The sequence below is a fragment of the Falco biarmicus genome, chromosome 2 (genome assembly GCF_023638135.1).
Source record: "Falco biarmicus isolate bFalBia1 chromosome 2, bFalBia1.pri, whole genome shotgun sequence".
NCBI lineage: Eukaryota > Metazoa > Chordata > Aves > Falconiformes > Falconidae > Falco > Falco biarmicus.
In genome coordinates this window covers 26,508,277-26,526,898 of record NC_079289.1, presented here as the reverse complement: position 1 = coordinate 26,526,898, position 18,622 = coordinate 26,508,277, and the positions used below count along the sequence as shown (strand labels likewise).

The window sequence follows — 18,622 nt, the reverse complement described above, 5'->3', positions numbered from 1 at the left end:
ACTTATATTTATTTATTCTTCTTTCATTTTGACCAGAAATTAATCCTAAACCTAAACATTTTTCACCAAACTTCTGCTGATACACCTTTAAAAACAATTTTAGGTCTGAATAGACATACCCAAACAAATAATAAAAAAAAAAAAAAAAAGGAAGGCAGGAGGCAGGAGATTTCCCCTCCAACTCACATGATTGTCTTACCCATCACTAAAATACAAATACTTTTACAGTATAGGATCTGACAATTCGCAGCCTTATTTCTGACCTTAGACTGATTTGATATTGATGTTGATAATAAAAACTTTACTTGTCTGTAGAATGTGAAAATCTCTAAAACTGAACCTCAGTTGTGGTTTTTCTTTTTTCAAAATATATAGCCTCCTTAATTTTGGAAACAGAAGAAGAAAAATTCATTATGCTAATGAATGGAAGAAATTTGGGAATTGCAAAATAGCCGCTATACTGATGAGCAATGAAGTAAAACCCACAGACTTTTACATAAAAAGCAAGTGAGAAGATATATATAAATGTGGATAACTGGCTAGCTGAAAAGGGTCACATAGACATAGTCCAGCTGGCTGGACAAAAATGCACATCGCTCTCAGCCTATCTGAAGTAAAGCAAAATACACTGTCTTTGGCTGTCCTTGTTACACAATAACAGGAAGATTTTGGTGGGAAAAGAATGTTGCAGGTGGGAACAGAAAACTACAGAAGAGAAACTAGGGGCGGGCTTGGTATTTAGGCAACTAACCAATAATGAGCTTAACTTTTGTAATATGTATGAGCTAATTATAAGAAGGCATAAAAGGTGACTGTAAGGTACAATAAACGAAGTCTGCTGATCACTCATATTGAGTGACTGTGTCTTCCCTCCGTCGCGACATATAAAAGCAATAATTTTCACTCAGCAAACACAGAACGTAATCAAGTTTAGTTCCATGTCCCACATAACAATCACAGCAAGGATGAACGTTTGTCTACACATGTGTAAAACCTGACTGAAAACCAGACTTTGGAGAGATAAAGTGTAAGTTTCCTTCACTGAAAGGTACTTATTTCCTATAATTTAAAAAAAAAAAAAAAAACCACCACCAAAACCACCCTTTTACTTCTGTTCCATAATAACAAGCCCCAAAGTCAGTAAAGGGCATTGTTTCTCAAACTAACCTTAAGGAAATCAAGAGTTTCGTGACAGGAATGATGCTTTAGTATTGATATATTTAAAGATATAATCTGTATAATATAATAAACACAAAATATACAAACTATTTTAATGAAATTACCTGGCTTGTGGCAAACCATAGCTGGTTCCTACTCCAACACGTGGTAAGCTGTACACAACCTTTTTCACTGTTGCTTGGTCAGGAAAATTAAACATAACAGAAGCTAAATGAGGAAGAGAAAATATGGACTAGTAAACCATCTGCAGAAGTCTGTTTCTCCACCTGCAATATATTTTTTTTAAATCCTCCTGGTCTTTTATTTGGGAAGAGAAGTCAGTCCCACTTTTGCCCTCCCAGGGGATCCAGGTTAGAACAGAAATTCCTGGCATACTTCACATCTATGTATCATCAGCTGGCTAATGTTTTGGCACCAACTCTCCCATTTTGCAGAAGACCTGAGTGTGGCATCCTCCAGAGGAACCAGAGCTTACCATTAACCCGTATAACCTTTTATCAGGCTGGGAAGCTGTTCAGTAGTTTGCATGGCATTTATCTTCTAACTGGTGCATTAAAACATACAGGACCAGAAATTGTTTAATTCCCTCTCCAGCTGAAATCTAAACTTACATCAGAGCTCCTCAGGGCAAAAGGCTACTGACACACCTCACCAAGCACTGAACTCTGAATCAGAGTAGCACATACAGAAAACTGAGTGGATCCATTTATTGATCTGCTCCTTTTCACTTTACCTCAGTTTATAATTAGAAAAGGAAATGTCCTGTTAGATATTTCACTAAAATATTTACAGAAAATGGAAGAGAGGGGTGAGATCAAAAAAGCAAACTTCCTATCAGACACTTGAATGTACTAACTGCAATGATCTGTTTTTATTAATAAATCTCACTGCTGCATGGAAAGCAGTGAGATTGATTTATGTGATTGATTTTAATGCAAAATGCAATGAATACATGCAAAAGTAAGCATTATTGAACACAAACATAAGCACTTTATCAAAGAAAGCACAGAGTTTAAATTTAAGTTTAATAAAGTAACAGAAAATAACTACTAGCACATTTTTATGCAACAAAATAAACAAAGACATACTTCTGTTTGCCATAAACACTTCCAAAGCTGTGTTCTGGAGAAGATAACGTCTTGAGAAAACAGCCCGAATCTCACTGAACATCCATTTTCCATGAAGGCCTTCTGTATAGGCGAGGACCTTCAAAGAAAGTCAAGGTGACAACTATTAGCCGGAGTTTTTCGTTAAAATATTGCATAAGAACATAGTAAATTTTAGCCATCAGTGAAGTACAGTTAATTGTATCTCTTTAACAAGTAAAAAACATGCATTAAAACATGAATTTCAATGTTTTTAAAAAATGCAATGAAGTACAGCTGTTAGAAGAATATCAGCAAGTACCATAATCTGATACTGCTAAGGTCAACTTATTTTTCCTAAAAAACCCTCAAGCTCTACAAGCAAGCACAAGGTAACAGACACGGTTGCAGTTATGCTTAGCTGTACTCTTTTCCAGCAGTGTGCATGACACAGTTGTCAGTTATGTATCGGATAACAGATTTACTTCTGTGGCAAAAGTACTGTGCAAAGTACAACCAAATCATATAATGTGCTATTCACATCCATTTCGGAGTCATAAAATAGAACTTCCTCCATTCCATTAATAAGTACAGGAATTAGCTAGAACACCATGTTGGCACAATAACTCTTCTAAAGTTGGGCACATCCAATATAATAAACCATGAAGAAAATTTAACAAGTTGTATTTTTGCATTTGAAAATTAATATGAAAATCTTTTAAAATTAAATAATTAAAAATTAGCATTGCTTTTACAATTTGTCAGTTTCTCAATTGAAGGCGATGGTCTAAGACTAGATATAAATACCTAAATAATGTTTTTCACTGTTCTGGATGTTCAGGAAAACAAACAAAAAAGACACAACGTAATTAGATATTGGCTTTATTAACTTATCTCATCTGCGAATTATCATTCCAGCAGTATTATGCATTTAGAACAACCCTATTCCAATCCTTCTCATCAGCTGGAAGGCTGCTTTCAGCCCTCCACCTCTGGTCGGGTGGGCTCTGCCCATTGCTGAGACTCTGACATTTCATCCTATAGGGAGTCAGTTGGTTGCGATGGGGACCGTCCCCTCCCTACACCCAACTGCATTTCCCCGGCTATGTAGACTGTGCCTTTCCCTAGGCTGCAGCTACTAAGAGCTACAGCCTCAGTGAAACAAAGAAACACAATGAACACCTTCACTAAAGCGAAATGCAAAAAGTGGGTTTCAGACCAGAGAGACTGAATTTCTCTGTTCTCCACAAGGTACATAAAAACTGTTGATATACCAGCTTGCGGTGCTTTACTCACTCAGTTGAGGTCTTTGCTTTTTGTAATCAGGACCTCCCCCAACTTCTGAACAGGGAAATGTTGGGGAGACCATATGTTGCTGCTGTCAACGATCCTTCATGCTGAAGGTAATGGAAATTGTATTCCTTCAGTTTTTTTCTCCAAAGTAACTTCAAGTTAGTAACATGTCTTCATCTATGAAAAAGCTAATTTAAGTTTGTAGACTTGGTGTTAGAAGAGCCCCATGGTTTTTTGCTAATTTGTTCGCCATAACTTTTTTCTCATAGCTATGATGGGTCTGTTTCAGAGATGACGGTAACAGCAACAACACAAATATTCAACACACATTGAAGAGCATTGAACACACAATGAAGAGCATTGAAATGTTAGTTCTGTCCTTGATGGAAACTGGACAGAGGAACACGCCGAGTCCCCTGTGCCGTCTACATGAGACGTTACAGACAAGACTAAGCAACACTGCGGCTGATGGCACTGTTTCGTTCACCCCAGCTCTACACTAACTAAACACAGCCCTGAAGGAAGGAGCTTGATTTCTTTGGAGGTCCCCCAGACACACACAAGAGACTATATGCCCCCTCCTTTCAGTCACAGGCCAGCTGTGGCATTACTAGCTTATACGCTAATTCCTGCAACGGTCAAAAATCTGCACCTTATTTTTACTTCGAACTCTGTTGACTTCAGCTTCTAGCCACTAGATCTGGTGACACCTATGTCTGCGAGATTAGAGACTCTTCTAGTAACAGACAACCTTTCCTTGTGTCGGTAATTACAGACTGTGATCCAGTTACTGCTTAGCTTTCCCCTTGATAAGGTAAATAAACCAAAATTTCTTTCAGTCTTTCATTGAGATCAGATGCTAGGATACAGCTGGTATCATGTATGTGAAATTCAGATGGTTAAGAACAATGTCTGTGAAGATTTCAGCACCCTCCTGCTCTGAATGTGTTCTGCTGCTATCTGATACATAATTTTTGTAAATACACAGGTTGTTAAGATACACAGAGGAAACAGGGAGGAAAACACTCAAGTTTAAAAAGCTAAAAGATGAGAACAGTCTCCCAGGCAGAAGAGTTTGAAATGTATATAGCAGTAACCAGATCTACAGCAGCCAGCAGATTTGTCAAAGAATTAGGTCCTTGACAAAACAGCATGCTTCAGGAATTCAGTTTTTGTTTCAGAAATGTTTCCAGTTGTCCTTTTTTTTTTTTTCTAAAGGAAAGCATTTAATACTGACTATAACCTATGTATTAACATTTTAGATGATTCACAGTGATATACTTACAATGTCTTGATCTATACCATAGATTAGTTATTATAGTTCAACACTAAAAGCACATTGTGTACTAACAATACGTTTGTTGCCTTTTTCTCCCTCCTCTTCTTACTCAAGTATAAAAGAGTCATAAGTTCACAGAGGTACATTCACCCCACCAAGAAATTAATGACTTAAGATAGCACACCAGTAAGGCAGTAGAAAGGATAGGAAATCAGAGGAAAGGAAGGAGTCTATAATTCAATTACTGTCCTCGATTACACTCTTCTTAACTGTCTATTAGTCCTACAAATATCAGATTATCATGTCAATATCAAATCATCTCAATTATTTCAGTATTTCTGCTGTATTGTTTTCCTGTCCAAGATATGCCACCCATTTTTGTCATCCTCCATACCATTCATCTAACACCATTTTCAAGCGATTCATTAAACCTTCCATTATTAGGCATCTACAGTTTACAGCAGAAATTACTGACATTGTTGGAGGATTCTTTCTTGTGGTAACAAGAGCCAAAACAAAGTAATTTCATTTTTCTGAATTTGAATCCTTTAAAAGGTTTATACTTTTTTCTTTTCTTCCAGAATAATTTTTAGCATTTCACTTTCTTGTATCACGTGAATGAAGGTCTGGCTATTTTACATTTTTTACAGACTGCATGTATTGCATATTTCATTATTCATGGAAATAACCACTCTGTTCACCAAAAGACACTGACATTATGTTATCTAGTTATCTGAAGCCAAAATTACCATGTGCTCCATCCAATATTTAGTTGTTTATATTTAAAGTCAGTGCTTGTTATTTTGATAGTTTTATGAGGTTTTCTCTTAAAAGCAGTCATGGAGACTTTTTGTTGTAGGCATTTCTTAACAGCTGAATCTTCATGACTGAGCACAGAATTCTAGATATGTCTAAATAATCCGTTTTAAATAAACTAAAAAACAACCAGCCAACTAACAATGTCTGCATTTGAACTGAGCACACTTTTCAATATTAGTATCAGCTGCAACTGTTTGGTTTAAACCTCACTTCTCTTAGTAAAACCCTTTCACTTACTCAGAAATATGGGTATGTTTTAAATATAGTAATGGGTCCGCTGGCCAGCAGACAGATCAAGAATAAAAATTTGCTAGCATGCATTGCACTAAGATGAAGCTGTCATCCTAACAGAGGAATAAGAAGTCTGTAAATCTCAGGGTTCTCTAATATAGAAAAACATCTATTGGTGACACTTACTTAGATTTGATTAGTAAAGCAGCGTGGGAAGTTCAGAAGAAAAGCAGAACCATTACTGAAGTGCTTTCCTGCTTGGCTCAAATATGAAGGCTCCATTATTTTAATTGTATTTCTGATGTAATCAAGATCTATCCTTTTTTCTTTTTTTTTCTTTCAATTAAGAGTCAAGACATTTTTAATCATAAACCTACTTCAGTAATTATTCAATTATTGATAATGAATTAACTGTTATTTAATTAATATTAAAAAATAGAATTTTGAAGTATTGCATTAACCAGAAGACCAGAAATACTAGTTTCCATTCTGCTAGAATCCCTGATAGATTATTCCCACAGGAGAAACACTTTAGCATAGAGGCTTATTTTTGCTGCTTTATACCATTTTTTGGTATCTCATAGCCCCAGGCACAGCACACAGAAGAATATTCTGGCCCTTTTCTTTTGATTATTGCTGCTGGAATTGAAATAATCACAAAATCAGGTACTATAAAGATATCGAGGAAAGCAGCCTGTACAAGTCGTAGCTATTCTCAGTTGGTTTTGTAACTTTATGTAAGTTGTAACTTTATGGTAAGAACAGTCACTTCTCCAGCCTGCTGTAAAGAATTGTTGCTTATTGCTCAATATTTCCTTTTTTTAAAATAGCCCTTTGGTGTGATTCATTAACACCTATGTATGTGAATTTAATCTACTGTTTTCAGGGGAAATTCATCATTTGTCTTTTGGAACCATATTTCTGTTTCAGGGTATTTTAACTCTAACCTGATTCCTCAATGAATGTATCAATTCATACTTTATATCTAGTGCAAAATACATGCAATCATTAACATGTAATATAACTTTGTTGCTGGGGGTTGTGGGTTTGGGGTTTTTTTATTATTATTATTTTCAAAGCACTTATTTCCCTCATTATTCCTTACCTCCTATACTAATAATGTCAAACCAATAATGTAGTAAGGGACTTGCATTCCTTGCATTTATGTACAGTAGAACTGGTTCATTTTTTGCTGCATTTCCACAAATACATTCCAAAGATCCTGTAGATTTTTTTTCCCCAAGTCTGAAAATGATCCTCAGAGTCATGTTTTCTGAATAAAATGGCCATTTCCTGAAATTAAATGTATTTTTTTCCTTTATCAATGACCAGAATGGCTTCCAAGAATACTGTAATTTTGGTACAGATTTTTTCATTTTATAAAGATAGTTTTATCCAGTGCTTAAGTGTAGCTACTATTATCTTTAACCTTGACACCACTATTTTAGTTAGAATATTAAACAAAAGAGCTCTGGTGCATCCTTAGTTTAGACATCAAAATCCCACCTGTCTGTTAGATGGCTCTGTTACACAGCAAAACAGGGTATTATCTTTAACATGTGGTACTTATTTCCTTTTTCCTCTAGAGATGCAAGAAGCTTCTATGAATTAATCCTTTTCCCTCCTTCTAAGTTTACCCCTCCTACTTCTTCAACTTTTAATATCTTATATTTGAAAAAGTATTTGCTCTGCATTTGAACAGATTTGTCTTGACTGAGCAAAGTCTAGTGAGATGCTGTTGCATCTTGGTAGCCCAACCCAAAGCAACTCTTCATCATTTTATTTGATTCAAAGACTTAGAGATACACACTTAAAAGCACTTAGAAGATATGCTTAGAAGTATATTCCCAATCTGTCCCTCCAGCAGTCAAATAACCCTAATAAATTTTCCTGGTGTCTCTATTTTCCAGTGGTTTAACTGTCCTGAATTATATGTCCAGTGCTACGCTTTTCACCACACTCAGAGTACCTTCCTCAACACTGGAAATTATAGTTACAACTATTTTATTTATGCACTAACTATATACTGTACCTTTTTTGACTGTTGGTTTTGTTTTTTTTTTTAAACTAAGCTTGCAAAATTGTGTTTCTTCCAATACAAAATAATCCCTTGTCATCCACATAGACAGTGGTCCTTTAATTTGAATAGGATTCTTGTTTGTATTTCATTCTTCATTCACCATCACCAACTTTTGGAAGACAGATTACCTGCTAGAGCCAACTATGAGTCTATCTTATGTGTCCCAACCTTGAACAAAAGACATGAAGAAGAAATCTTGGTTCCTTTCAATTACCCTGCAGTCCCTACACCTACATTATCAAAATGAACAAAAGTAAAATAGCCTTGGTATTCCAGGTTTCCAGGGCAGGACCTTGCATATAGTTTCTCATGACAGACTTTTCTGTGAATGCAGTTGCCAAGGAGAGAAGAGAAACTCTCTAAAGCTCCCTCGTCCATCCTTGTCAAATGAATATTTAATATTCCCTAAGGTTGAGAAAGTGTTTTTTTACAATGAAATTCTGCTGTAAACTTAAAAAAAATAAAATATATTTTTGTTAGTCTGACACTACCCTCCTGAAAAATAACCAAACACAGTTGTGACGGACATAAATTATTCAAAAGGTTCTGCTTGGGCCTTTTGCCTCCTACTTTCTGGTGGAAACTATATCCTGCTTTTCATATAAAGTGAGCTAGGGGTCCATAATGGAAAAGCTAAAATCTAAATCTGTGGTTACCTCATCTTTTTTTGTCTAAGAATAGGCAGGAAAGAAAAAAACCAAAGATGCCAAGGAAGGGAAGAAAAAAGAAATTATCACTGTGGGAAAAGCTACACTATATCACTTTATAGTGATACGTGAAACAGCAAGCAAGAGTATGCTTCAGTCACAAAGCAGCATTTGATTTCATACTAACCATTTCATAACAGCCTGGTAACCATAAAATTAATGGAACTTAACTGATACGTTCCCTACATCAGGGTCTTACGGGATGCTTCCAAATTTGCAACCTCAGCACTTAGAAGATGCCTGCCAATAAAGCACGGAGTACTTCACAAAAACAAATCACAGTGAATATATATCTTCAATCACAGTGCTGTCTAGAGCCAGCTACAGAAGTGTGCTTAAGCACCTGACCCAGGTACACAATAAGCATTCATAAAATAGTTTAGCATTATTGTACACTTTTAGAGCTTAGAAACGCATGAAAATTATTACTAAAATCATTCTCTCCTGTCAGGGCTTTGGATTTCCCTTTTTCAGGTGTTTGCTAGCATCACCATTTGCTTCAAGGAAAATGCAAAATTCTGAATGCAGATCTTCCTAGGTTAAAAAAAATGGTTTCCATGCACATACAGCAATCTTCCTTCTCCAGAACCATCTAACAACAAGGAGTTCACTTACAAGTACGTGGCAGACTGCATGATTGCTTTACATATTCTAAAGACGCTTCTAAAATTTTACCAAATATCACATTATCATTTTTTCTTTGCATGCTATGGTCTAGTAAAACATTCTCAATTTCTCTTTATATTAAGGTCTCCTTTTGCCTTCCTTATAACATGCATCTGTGTAAAAAAGTGTCTTTATTTGTAAGCCTTAAAAGCTTTCCTCCAAGGGTCTCTTGTGATCCTATGCTCTCCAGGATGAGCTGAGGATTATGTGCCATTATAATATCTCCATTCACATCAGTTTTAAAAATCTTTTTTAGAACTTTTTTTTAGAATAAATATTGGCACTCCTACTTCATTTTTCTCCTCCTCTTCAGGGATCTAAAAAATGCAGATATTATTTTTGTGGGTTTGAGCTTTACTTCCTTGCCAAATTTTCTCAGCTTATACTTCTACTTCCAATGTTTTTTTAAGCTTTCAGGAGGCCCCTTGTCTTGAAACACAAGGTTCTGTTCACCCCAACCTTTTCGAAGTTTGATCCCTCTGGCCAGCACACTGCTTCGGTACCCATTAAAACAATGCCCATGCAGCTGACAGCAACTGACGCTCTTATTCCCACGTTCGTTTTCAGTCATCTGAAAAATTATTTTAAGTTGGCCCATTTTCAGCTCATTTTCCTCTTTTCATTGGTAAAATGGTTTTGCATGTTATGATTTTGTGTTTGAGGAAAGTAATGGAAAGGATACGGGGATTTCTCGAGAAGCAGCTGCAGTAAGGTTATTAAAGCAAAAAAGCCCTGCTCCTAGATAGAGAAACACTGCTGCTAAATGTTAACATCCGGATCAAAGTAATCCAAAGAGAGCATCTTACGTACTCTAAATGCATTTTTTCTAACTCTGCTTTTGTAAAACACCAATGCCTAGTTTTAAATACAAGGAAAAGTGCTACTGACATGGGGAAATATTACTTTTGTGAAAACAGAATTCTGAATAACAGTTATTTTTATCATTTATTTGATGGAGTTACACATCTGTGCGCCTTTGTGTAGTTTCCCCTCCTATGAAATGTGCAAACAAATGGTCAATTCAGGTGATTCCTGAAATGCCGGGAATGGACTGAAGTTCCTGGGGAGAATAGCATCAGGTAGAGGCAGCGGATTTAGACATTACCACCTGAGAAAAGGTAGGCAGAGGCCTTTTTCAAGCTCTACTTCCAAACTAAATTCCAACAGTTATTGTCTTAAGCAGAAGTTTCAGCCAATTTAACAATTCTAAAAGTGGGAATAAAGCTGATGGCACCAGCACGTGCAGAGGAGCAGAAGATAAATACATTCGAGTCCAGTGCCATAGAAAGCCATGTTAGAGTACAGCCCAACTCAAAACACAGAGGCTGAGGAAACAAATACTGGGGCAAAATCTGAAGAAGAGAGAAGCTCAATTAGTTCTAGTTAGCAGCAGGATTGAAGCAGATTGTGTCTGTTACCTCATGAGGATTAAGATGATTTTGTGTTGACTTTGGCAAAAATGGGATGTCAGGCTCAAATCTAGTTAGAAATCGTAACAGAACTGCTGTTTCTGTTCTCACTCTACACCTTGTGCTTAGACATTAATCCGAACAGGCAATCTCAGTACTTACACTCACACTCTTCTGAGCAATTCTGCCCCAGCACCACACTCAGTGAAATGCAATCAAATTATTTCAATCAGAACTGTGCAAATTACATTTTCAGTTGAGCAGACAAGACAAAAAAAGACATAAAATTGGTATGACCTGACCAAACCTAGAACTTTTTTTCAGGATTGAAAATGGAGAGCTTGTCTGCCTGTCAGCTGGTTTATTCTGGGCTGCCTTAGCACAACTAATAGAAAGAAAGGACTTGTAATATTCAGAAATCTGGGGAGAAGACAGTGCTGATAAATGCTTACAACTTGAAACCAAAGCTGGATATTTATTAATTAAATAGTTGCTTGGCAGAAAAATGCAGTTTTATTCAACTTGAAATACTGATGGATTTGACAGATTTTGTGAGAGTTTGAGCTGAGAGAAGTTGCAGAACTGGATTCAAACACCAGCATGAAAACAAACAAGTTCTCTGTTGCCTAAAGTGAGAAGCTGGAATAGGCACTCAGATTCAGTTTCCTTCTACCTGAAAGGTATATGAGCCCAAATAACATCCTTCCCCAACAGTGTTGTCTGCTCCACCCCACCGCTGTGCTCCCAGTGAGCCTCTCACAGCTGGATCAGGGCTCCTTACTGGTCCAGGTTGGACAGTGCATGTGGGAGTTGCATTACCTGCGTGCTGGCCCAAGGAAAGGCAGCAGCAAGCAGCTCACCGCAAGCTCCTACATGTGTGTGATGGATTCAGCAATAGAAAGAGAAGCTCTCTGGCTCCTGCCACGTTTGCAGGGATTACAAAGCAAGCATTGTTTGCTGGTCATAGTTTACCAGCATACAAGGCAACCTGCTCCCTTCAAACATAGGAAAGAAGTGAAACAACTCCCCAGTTTCCAGGTAAGCATGTTGACATCCAGTTATTAGGAAGGACTAGGAGAAACTCAAGTTCTTCTATACTCAAACTGTGTCTTCGGGTACTCATTTCATCCTCGTGTATTAGTTTTTCCCTTGCACTAAGGATAAGTGATTCAATCAAGTTTTAGGACTCTGCAAAAGCAAAAACTGTAGGAATAGTTTGAATAATAAAGAACGTATGTATGGTATCCACAAGTCTGATGGGAATGAACACAAGAATAAAGCCATCATAAAATCCTCAGGATCTTTTTTATTTTTTTAAACTTGCATACCAATCTATTTATTCAAAAACACAATGTAATAAAAAATGTCTAAAAGCTCAAATTAACCATGATGTAAATCCTTAACACTATAATAACTGAAGGCACTATAACTGGTATTAAAAGTTTAAATATTGAGTTTTGTTGAACATTACCCATTTCCTACCAAATGACAGGTAGAAAGATAGGTTTATGTCCCTCTTTTCATAGATGTGAACTCCATGTCATACAGATGATATGTGCAAACATCTTGGATTTTAAGTTTCTCATTTGATTTATTCAGTGCAGAACACATATGATCTAAGGTCTACAAAATAAAGACATTTTTTCTATTAGAGAGCTTAATTTTTTTAAGTTTCTGTTCCTATATAAGATTAACAACAAAACATTACTGGTTTATGATCAATCTTATATACAAAAGCTGTTTCATCAATCCTGACATTTGGAAATATAATTGGAGGAATTTCTACTGCTGAAATTTTAGCAGTAAGTTTAAGATTTATTTTTATAAGCAAAAAGAAATAGATTGAATTGTAAAGTGATAGATACTATAAATTTACAACAGCCTTGCCATCTCCGAACTTTCTGTATTACAGTTTGGAACAGACAAGCATAATCCTCAAGAAATTCAAAATTCTACAGCTGCCACATGCTTCATTGTGCCAAAAAGTGTTGTGTCTGGAGCACTAGTGACTCCTGGAAGTCAGTTTGCTTGGTGGTGGAATTTAATGCAGATTCAGGGCTACTCTATGTTATGTCATCTTCTAATGTCTCCAAAGAACAACTACACTGCCTATGAGTTATGGTGTGCACAACCAAAATATCTTCATCTTTGTAATATATTGCCATACCAACTGATTCTTTATTAACCTATTTAAGATGAGCTTAAGATGAGGGGGGTTTTGCACTGCTGGGAAAGACAAGGAATTATAGCACTGGGAAAAACACAATCCACAGCTCCAATAGCAACCAAAATTCTACTATACTTTTTATTATTATATATGGAACATTATCTCATGTTACTAAGTCTGTACAAAGAAAGGATAGCAACGTTTCTTCTGAGAATTTTAACTTGGAATGCTTGCAAACTGCCTGCTGTAACTAAATAATAATTTCATTAGCTTGCATCTCATTTCATTTATTTTGCTTCAATATTACAAAGTACCAATGCATTCTATACTTGCTTTAAGAATTTTTTGCTTTACTTCATCAGATACAGTAATTAAGCACTAAAAAATGAATCTACACAAAACAGAAAAACTGCAAAAATCAACATGTATCAAATGTAATCTGTATATAGAAGCTCCATAAGTGATTTTCATATTTATTTCAATAACTGGAACCACATTTACACAATATTTTTATTATGTGCATTCTGTATATTCTAGGTGTACTTTCACATAGTTAACTATCAGCTTATTAAATTTGAACAATGTAAAGATCAAAATTATAGATAAGTAGAACTTTTTTTTGGGTCTAATCCTTTACAAAAAGTCTCATGAAAACTAGGAGGAATATTAAGAGTCTACTCAGCCGGCTACCAAAAATGGATTCTGGGGTATACATATAGTCTTCTGACGTCTGCAATAACTAGGGGAAAAAGTGCTATAGCAGATTTAATATACAGGTCCCTCTGCTTTGGATTTCTAGCCAACTGGAATGCAAACCTGCATGTCATAAATTTGGGCATACTCATAGGCTTTCCTGTGGTGAACTCTAGGTTCCCAGTATGAAATTACTGCAACAACTGTCAGCATGTAGAGATATTTTGTGTGAATGTGTCTCTGTTTTTATCCACTACAAGCTGCTCCACCACAGAAGGTATTTAGATTTTATGGACTTCTGGGTACTATGCAACTATGAAAAAGTATGCCAACCCCAGCCAAAGAGGGTTACCTCATATAGCCTCAATTAATTTATTCTTAGCATTTGTTTAATTAAAAGAAATTATTAATAACATGGAATTTACTTCAAGCGTTACAAAGATATTTCATATTTCCACTTTTTAAAAACTGACTACAACAGCCAACTATTCAAATTCTCCTATTAATCTAAATTCTTACCTTTCTTTTATGTGGGTAACAAGTTAATTGCTTTAGTAGACAACAAACCCTATTAACTTGTATAGACAGATTACTGCCTGTACCGTGATCGGCTCCATTATTACTGCCATTAAGTCTGGATTTGGTGCATATCACATTCCTTCTAAAGAATACAAGCATCCTACGTAATAGTCTATCTCTGATAAGACTCAATTTTGCAAGATGCATCTTTTCTTTGGAGCCAGGTATCCTAACTCCTACTGTTTGGAGTAGAAGCTGAGAGTACTAAGCAAGAGAGCTCAGCATCTTGCAAATATGCTTCTTTCATTGAAAGCCAAGAAAGTCAGATATCAAGAGAAGAAGAAAGAAAAAAAGAGAGGGGATGGGGGGTGGGGAGTGGAAGGAAAGGAATTAAAAGCCATGAAAATGCATCACATTAAAATGCATCTTAGTTCTGTAACTTGCAATGATGTCCAATGTACATTGAAATATTGGAAAATATACAGTGATGCTGTTTTGTTTTATTATTATGAGTTTCTGTCATTTTAGATGTTTTCTAAGTTTGGATGTATACACATTTGTGAGAGAAAAAGAAAATGGTACAAAATGATCATATAGTTTAATTAAATGAAGTAATCGTAAGAGATTTTAATTCAACAGTTCAAAAGTTTACAGTCACAGAATCTCCCCACTGTGCAAAAAACAGAGATAAGTCTGCTAATTGTTACATGAATATTTTTGGCTATTATACACAAAAAAAAACCCCCAAAAACCAGAACAGCCTTACTTGTAAGTCTACAATAAAATATTTGCTATTCCTCATTTACATTAAAGGGAATTAAAGATGAAACCAAGCTAAAATAAGTCCCCACTCAACTTTTTAGCACAAGGACAGGTTACTTTTAGAGCAGTCTTAGAAAATCCAACGTATGACATGTGACTGTTGCAAACTAATCCTCACTCTGCTTCTACTTCTTTCTATGAACTGCAATGCAAGGTCCAATAGACAGCCTCAGATGCGTCTCAGGTCCAGTACATGCTTTTCAAACTTAATCAAGGGAATATAGAAATGTATATAAAAAGATGAAAGTGTCTTTGCCTTTATACGTATTGGGAGAAAAAAAAAAAAAAGTAGTAGTAGTAAAAAGCTGGGGGAAAAAAAAGTGAGATGTTTCATAGGGGAAGGTTAAGTCTGATGCTAATGCTTATTTAAAATGGTGACAGTCTGGAGTAGTGAAGCCTTGCTGGGCTGCTTTAATTTCTCCCTGGAATAGCTCTCTCCCAACCTTCGGCAGCACATCAAAGTCTCTGGAGCTCAATTAAAATTGGATTATATTGAAATGCTCTATCTATGGAACTGTGTGCTCACTAACACTTTTCTTTCAGTAATACTCCAGATGACAGTTGCCCATCCCAATTTAAACAGTTGTCATAGAGACCATGAACTAAAGCAGCAGTAACTAACAATACAAAGGAAAGGTAAGTGGTAGGATTTCTGTGAATGAAGGGCTTGGTTTCCAGCCGCAGTGCTCACACTGCAAGCAGCTAAACGCAGAAAACATAAAAGGCTGTAATACTCTCCACAATCCGAAGCAGCAGGGCAAAGTAAGCAAAAGAGTAAATATTTCTAGCTACTGGGGAAAAAAAGGGAAAAAGTGTTTTACACACCAGCATGTTGTAGCTACCTGAAATGTCCAGAATCAAGTGACACTCCCTAAGAAAAACAGCAGGTAACCCTGGATCAAAACTACAGTTACTAGTCTATAAATTAAAGGCATTGATAGGTACATTATAACTGCAATAGAAAAAAAAAATGAGGTATGAAGTGTTTCCCTCTTTTCAAAAATATTTTATAGAAGATTTTTTTTTAATTATAGATGATGTCCATATCCTTTGTCTTTATGACAAAAACCTAAAGTGAAGATCTGATACAAACCTCTAGGAAACTCGCTGTAATGTTAACTAAATGTGCTCAATGTGCCTAATGCTTTCAAATTGTTTTATTATTGGTTTATAACCTATAACCATGTAGATTTTTGATGTACTGCACCAAAGCCTGACAATACCACTGGAAAACCCTGGCAGCTTCCAAAAAACCCAAAATAACATAAACAGCTTATGTTTCTGGCAGCACCGGACAGCAATGTATTTAACAGCGTAGATTGCTAGTAATGATACTATTTTCTCATGTAGATGGCATGTTTCTGGCACTATAAAACTCTTAACCTTTCTTGTAATTGGCTTATTGAGAGTCCCAAGGTTGTTTTTTGTGCCATTGGGCTGATCACCATGGAAATGAACACTTATTGCTGTTTTGCAGCAGTGCTCTATTTTTCTTCCAAGTCCTCCACAAGCATCCTCCCTGCTCTCCTGGGAAGGCAGCGTTAGGATTTTGAAGCAGCAACAAGGCAGAGTGCAAAGAGCGCAGGCCAAAGGGGAAGCAAACAAAAATGTGTCAGAAAATCTAAAAACTGCACAGATCAGAATTTGTCAAAACAAGGCCTTGGTTTAAACCAACAAGAAGGGCCCCTACAGCTCGGGCCTTGACAAAGCGTGGCCTCTTTTTTTTTTTTTTTTACTTTACTATTATTTATTTTATTTTATTTTTAGCCCAGCTGTAGAAAACACCATCTAATGAACCTGTCTGGAGCTGCTGTCCCCATCCTGTCAGGCATGTCAGGAGATGACAAGCACTGGGGACAGGCCGCCGCCAGTCACAGACAGGCTTGCCAGCTGGAGAGTTCAGCCCCAATCTAATCACACCACCAGAAAATAACTTTCACGCTTGCAGCCTGACAGGATGGGCTCAAGGAAAAGAAAAAGAAAAAAATAATAATAAAAAAATTAGGATAGAAACAATGCTTTTTGTTTCAATTACGTACCTTTTGGAGGGGAAAAAACCCCAACCATTTTTAAAAGCTACTAGCACTTCATGTTGGTTTCCATTAGTAGAACTGTTTCTGTCTTTCCTTTTACAAAAAGACCACCAAGGAAAACATTAATGCCAGCAGTTACAGAAGAAGTGAAAATGAGACTGTATTTGTGGGACCTGGATGCGCTTTTGCTGCATTTACTATTACATACACACACTCTTTTCCAACATATATATAAATACAAAAATAACTGCAACCGTTGACAGAGCCACACTTAAGAAAAATGTGTGACTAATGGTAGTGGTTTTATTTCAAAGAAGCTGGGCTCATTGGGTATTATATCTGTTTATAGCCATCACTCCAGGATTTGTATTATCACTTGGGAAAAAACTGCCAAGGTACTAACGGTCGAGCTGTTTGTGCTCCTGAAATGGAAATGAATATTCATACCCAAGAATTACAATTTAAACAAAAAAAGCACCAGAGCCCACAGCCTCAGCATAGGTGGTTCTTTCCTGTTTACACACAGATAATGAATAAACAAAAAGGAAAATCTTGAGCATGTATCTTCAAAGGGGCTACAGTGAAAAGGCAGTAATACACTGGTGAGCAACCTTTCTCATTCAAAAATTGGAAACACATATGTCTATTCCAGAAATTTAATAATCAAAAATTGCTAATATAGATCTCTGTTCCAGAAATCTAATAGTAAAAATCCACAGAAAGAGAGGGTGAAAGTTATTTTTTTTTTAAATAAAAAAAATGTTGTTTCCCCCAACAAACATTAAAACAAATTATTAGGTCTAGACACAAACAAAATTACTTAAAAATACACATTCAGCTAAAATGAAAGTGCAAAGTGCTAAGTGTATCCTATCTGCTCCTAGATGTAAATCAAAGTGTATTTGTCTTCTAGTGTATGTAGCTTATTATGTACAGCTTAGTAAACAATTCCCATTACTTGGAAGGTAACTGGGATGGAAAATGACTGGTTCATGTAGTACTTAGTAATTATTTTATGAAGAAATTATGAATGAGTGTAGGTCCGTCTAATCCCTATAAAATAATAAAAAATGAAGATTTGTTATTGCATCCTGCCATTCATTCACTCTCTGCTGACATTATAGATGTCAGAAAGTCTGTTTAAAAGCTTGCTATCTCTATTCATCTTTGTTTCTGGCATGAAATACAGACTATAATAATCTTGTCAAGCCCACATTTAGACACTAATTCATGACCCTCTGCTACAATTTAGAGAAAATTCATACATAACTCTTTTAAAACAAACTATGACCCCAGACGGAAGGGTAATATCTAGATTCAGCTGCCAAATAAATGCTGACTAAAGCCACAGCCACCCTGATGTTTCTGTATGGATGAGAGGGTACAAACCATAAAAACATATTTTTTTTCCTTTTTAGCCTGAAGACTGATCAGATACATTTTTTTTGCCATTTTGAGATATCAGGTATGCAATTAGGCATCACTTACTTTCCTGGGAATACAGAAGGAATCATCTCTTTCACAATTTAAAGACTATGGCTAGAGCTGTCACAAAAGAAGTAAGAATCCAGAAGACTGGATGCAGCCCACACCACCAATGCCAGTGAGAAGTGGTGACCCTCACCTTGATCTTCCAGCAA

The 18,622-nt window shown here is 36.2% G+C and overlaps 1 protein-coding gene across 3 annotated transcripts in view; it reads right to left on the bottom strand.

The window, feature by feature from the left end:
* NBEA (neurobeachin) overlaps positions 1-18,622 on the bottom strand; it is a 510,074-nt gene that overhangs the window by 99,719 nt on the left and 391,733 nt on the right. For all 3 annotated transcript variants that reach the window (XM_056329059.1, XM_056329057.1, XM_056329058.1), the window contains 2 exons: positions 2,268-2,385; positions 1,284-1,386 (listed from right to left, as the gene is read on the bottom strand). In XM_056329059.1, the coding sequence (XP_056185034.1) occupies positions 1,284-1,386; positions 2,268-2,385 (221 nt within the window). The remainder of the gene's footprint in view (positions 1-1,283; positions 1,387-2,267; positions 2,386-18,622) is intronic.